At 55.9% G+C, this 3,111-nt stretch overlaps 1 protein-coding gene across 1 annotated transcript in view; it reads left to right on the forward strand.

The window, feature by feature from the left end:
- Positions 1–461: 461 nt before the first annotated feature.
- CFAP20 (cilia and flagella associated protein 20) overlaps positions 462–3,111 on the forward strand; it is a gene marked incomplete at both ends in the record, with an annotated part of 3,447 nt that continues 797 nt past the window's right edge. Inside the window, 3 exons of the mRNA XM_010076326.1 lie at positions 462–541; positions 1,930–2,041; positions 2,405–2,593. Of these exons, the coding sequence (XP_010074628.1) occupies positions 462–541; positions 1,930–2,041; positions 2,405–2,593 (381 nt within the window). The remainder of the gene's footprint in view (positions 542–1,929; positions 2,042–2,404; positions 2,594–3,111) is intronic.

Below are 3,111 nucleotides of genomic sequence, written 5' to 3' on the forward strand. Positions count from 1 at the left end.
TGGCTGCGTCCGAGTTGCCACATCCGTGTGTCCCTCAGCAGAGCAGATGATGGCTCTGCGCTTGCATGCGCTGTGTTTGTGAAGAGCTTTGCCCAAGCTCTCCTCTGCTCCTGCTCTTGCCCCTGCATTGCTGCGATTTCTTTTTACCCTTATCCCACTCTAGTTTGATCTTGCTCTGAGGCTTTTCTGTTTGTTTCTTTGGGCATCTAACACGAGGCTGGAGTCACTTGTGTTCGCTGCAGCGTGTGTCGATAGATCGAATCGTGCAGTGTGCCGGGCCACAGACTCTTGCTTGGAGTCCTGGCGCTCTGGGGTGGTGATCAAAGCCTTGGAGACAGCGACGTCCAGGACAACAGGAGCCAAGTGACCACAGAAGTGTCCTCCTGGAGTCTTTCTCCCCCTTCTCAAGGGAGCCTCTTGTTTCCCTCTCAAGTAACACCTGTGCCCTCCTTTTCTTCCAGGTGCGCAACGGCCACATCAAGCGAATCACTGACAATGACATTCAGTCGCTGGTGCTGGAGATCGAAGGAACTAATGTCAGGTAGGAGAAGATGTTTTCTTGTGCCTGGTGTGCCCTGGGGCCTCAGCCCTGGAGCGGAGTGAAAGGTGTCGGTGCCTAGCAGGTGTCTCCTTCAGACTCTGCTGCAGTCTTTTGTCAATAAGCCGCCTCCCAGTGCTGAAAGGGAGCTACAGGAGAGATGGGGGGGCTCTGGATCAGGGGGGGCAGGGACAGGACGAGGGGGAAGGGGTCTAAGCTGAAAGAGGGGAGATGGAGATGAGATGTGAGGAAGAAATGTTTTCCTGTGCGGGGGGTGAGGCAGTGGCCCAGGGTGCCCAGAGAAGCTGTGGATGCCCCATCCCTGGAGGGGTTCAAGGCCAGGCTGGATGAGGCTTTGGACAACCTGGGCTAGTGGGAGGGGTCCCTGCCCATGGCAGGGGGCTTGGAATTGGATGGTCTCTAAGGGCCCTTCCAACCCAAACCATTCTGTGTTTCTGTGATAAATTGAAGAATATGATCTGGGGTCAGATCGCTGATACCCCGCGGCACTGTACTATGCGTTTCCCTGGACGTGCTTGTGAGCTCTTGGTCATCCTCAGTGGGGCGAAGGGATCAAAAATAAAAATGAAGTCCCATTGTATTTCCATCAATTAGTGGGAGGAAAAAAAGCTGTATTTGGTACCCAGTCCCCAGTTAGCGTTGCCAGTTCCTGAGGAAGCAGCGCTGCCTTCCGCATCTTTTATTGTCTGAGGCCTGCGCTGCTGCTCTGCCGACAGCAGGAAGATCAAAGGGAGATTTATGAAGGGAATTGCTTATGGGGCTTCACTTAGCAACCCCATCTCCATCGACCGGGGAGAGAGACGCCGGCTCCATGAGCGGGTTCGGAGACTCCAAGGCTTCTCCAGGGTGATTCAGAGCAGGGCGCTCCTTATAAGGGCAGCAGAGACTCTTCTTCAGCGAACAGCCTGAGCCAGCGCTTCTCTTCCTCCCAGGATGTGTTGATACAGAACTTACCAGGCGTGACGTGTACTTCTGGGGCTCAGGACCTCTTGCTTCTTAGCCAAAGGGCCTCTGCTTTGCTCTGGAGGGCTCTACCTGTTCAGTCAAGGGTAGGAGGAGGTCGTGCTAAGAAATAGCGCTGACATGGCCTTGAAACTGGGGAGGTGACACTGTCCAGGAAGGTGTATGGTGCCCTGGGTGAGAAAGGACGGATTCTTTGGGCCTTTTGTCTTGTTCTCCCTGCAGCCACCTCTGAAACTCTCCCTCCTGTTATGGGAAACAGTGGTTGTTGCTGGGATATTATGATCTCAGCTGTCTTTTTTTTTCCTGCCTGTCCTCCAAGAGCGCATTAGGTCAAGGGAGAGTTTTGGGGCTCAGGCTGCGTGTTTTGTGCCATGGGAGATCCTCAAGTGTTTTTCTGTCCCTTTCAGTACCACGTACATCACGTGCCCTGCTGACCCAAAGAAGACCCTGGGCATCAAACTGCCTTTCCTAGTGATGATCATAAAGAACCTGAAGAAATACTTCACTTTTGAAGTGCAGGTGAGGAGTGTGCAGTGGGAAGGCCCCTCGCAGGACGGTGGAGGAAGGTGCCGGGGGAGCCCACGGTCTTGCATCTGAACTTGTCCCAGGCAGCGAGTGGTCCCCAAGACAGTTTTTCTTTCTTGGCCTTGTGACGTGTCGGGTCTTCTGCTACGGGGGCATCAGTCAGCTCACAAGCACGTCGATGCTGCTGCTGAAAATGGATCTGTGTCCTGGGTTAAAAATACTTCTGCTGTGAAATGGAGGGGTGGGAGCAGGAGGGTCCTCTCTCGGAGACAGGTAGAGCCTGAGCCCAGAGCAGCTGCTGTCGAGGGAGCCGGGGGCCCTGGCGCCTGGGTCAGCAGCCTGCCTTCCTTGCCCCAGGTGCTAGATGATAAGAATGTACGGCGGCGTTTCCGGGCAAGTAACTACCAGAGCACAACTCGGGTGAAGCCCTTCATCTGCACGATGCCCATGCGGCTGGACGATGGCTGGAACCAAATCCAGTTCAACCTGTCGGACTTCACGCGCCGGGCTTACGGGACAAACTACATCGAGACGCTGAGAGTGCAGGTGAGAAGCAGGCACGTCCTGCCCACCGAAACGGGTGGTTGGTGGTCTTTGGGCTGGCTGGGACAGCCTTGCTGTGGATTGGGAATCCGTGTGTAGCCCTGGCTGTTCCTTTTGCCAGTGCTGCTCTTTGCCGAGCTCGGCAGGAGGGGAGCAAAGGCCTAACGGAGGCGGCAGGGGGCTTGGTGCTGCCTCACTTCACTGGACTGGGCTGGGCTGGGATGAAGGAGCCCCTTTCCATCTCTGATCTCTTGCTGGCTGCTAGGGCAAGAGTTGCACTCCACCTAAAGTTCCTGGCAGCGTGGCACGCCTCCTGCGTGGAGGTCTGCTGGGAGCTGGCCGTGTGCTGCCTGATGGCCAAGATACGCCAGATAGCGACCGGCGAGTGGTCGCCTGGGTGGTAAAACCCCAGCGTGTGTTGGTCCGTACGTAGCTGCGGTCAAGCTTGTTTCCTAGTGCGGGTGGAGTGACCCTGCCTTCCCCAAGCCCCCTGGACCAGAGCTGAGACTGCAATTATTCCT

This window comes from Pterocles gutturalis, unplaced genomic scaffold (assembly GCF_000699245.1).
Source record: "Pterocles gutturalis isolate BGI_N339 unplaced genomic scaffold, ASM69924v1 scaffold22668, whole genome shotgun sequence".
NCBI lineage: Eukaryota > Metazoa > Chordata > Aves > Pterocliformes > Pteroclidae > Pterocles > Pterocles gutturalis.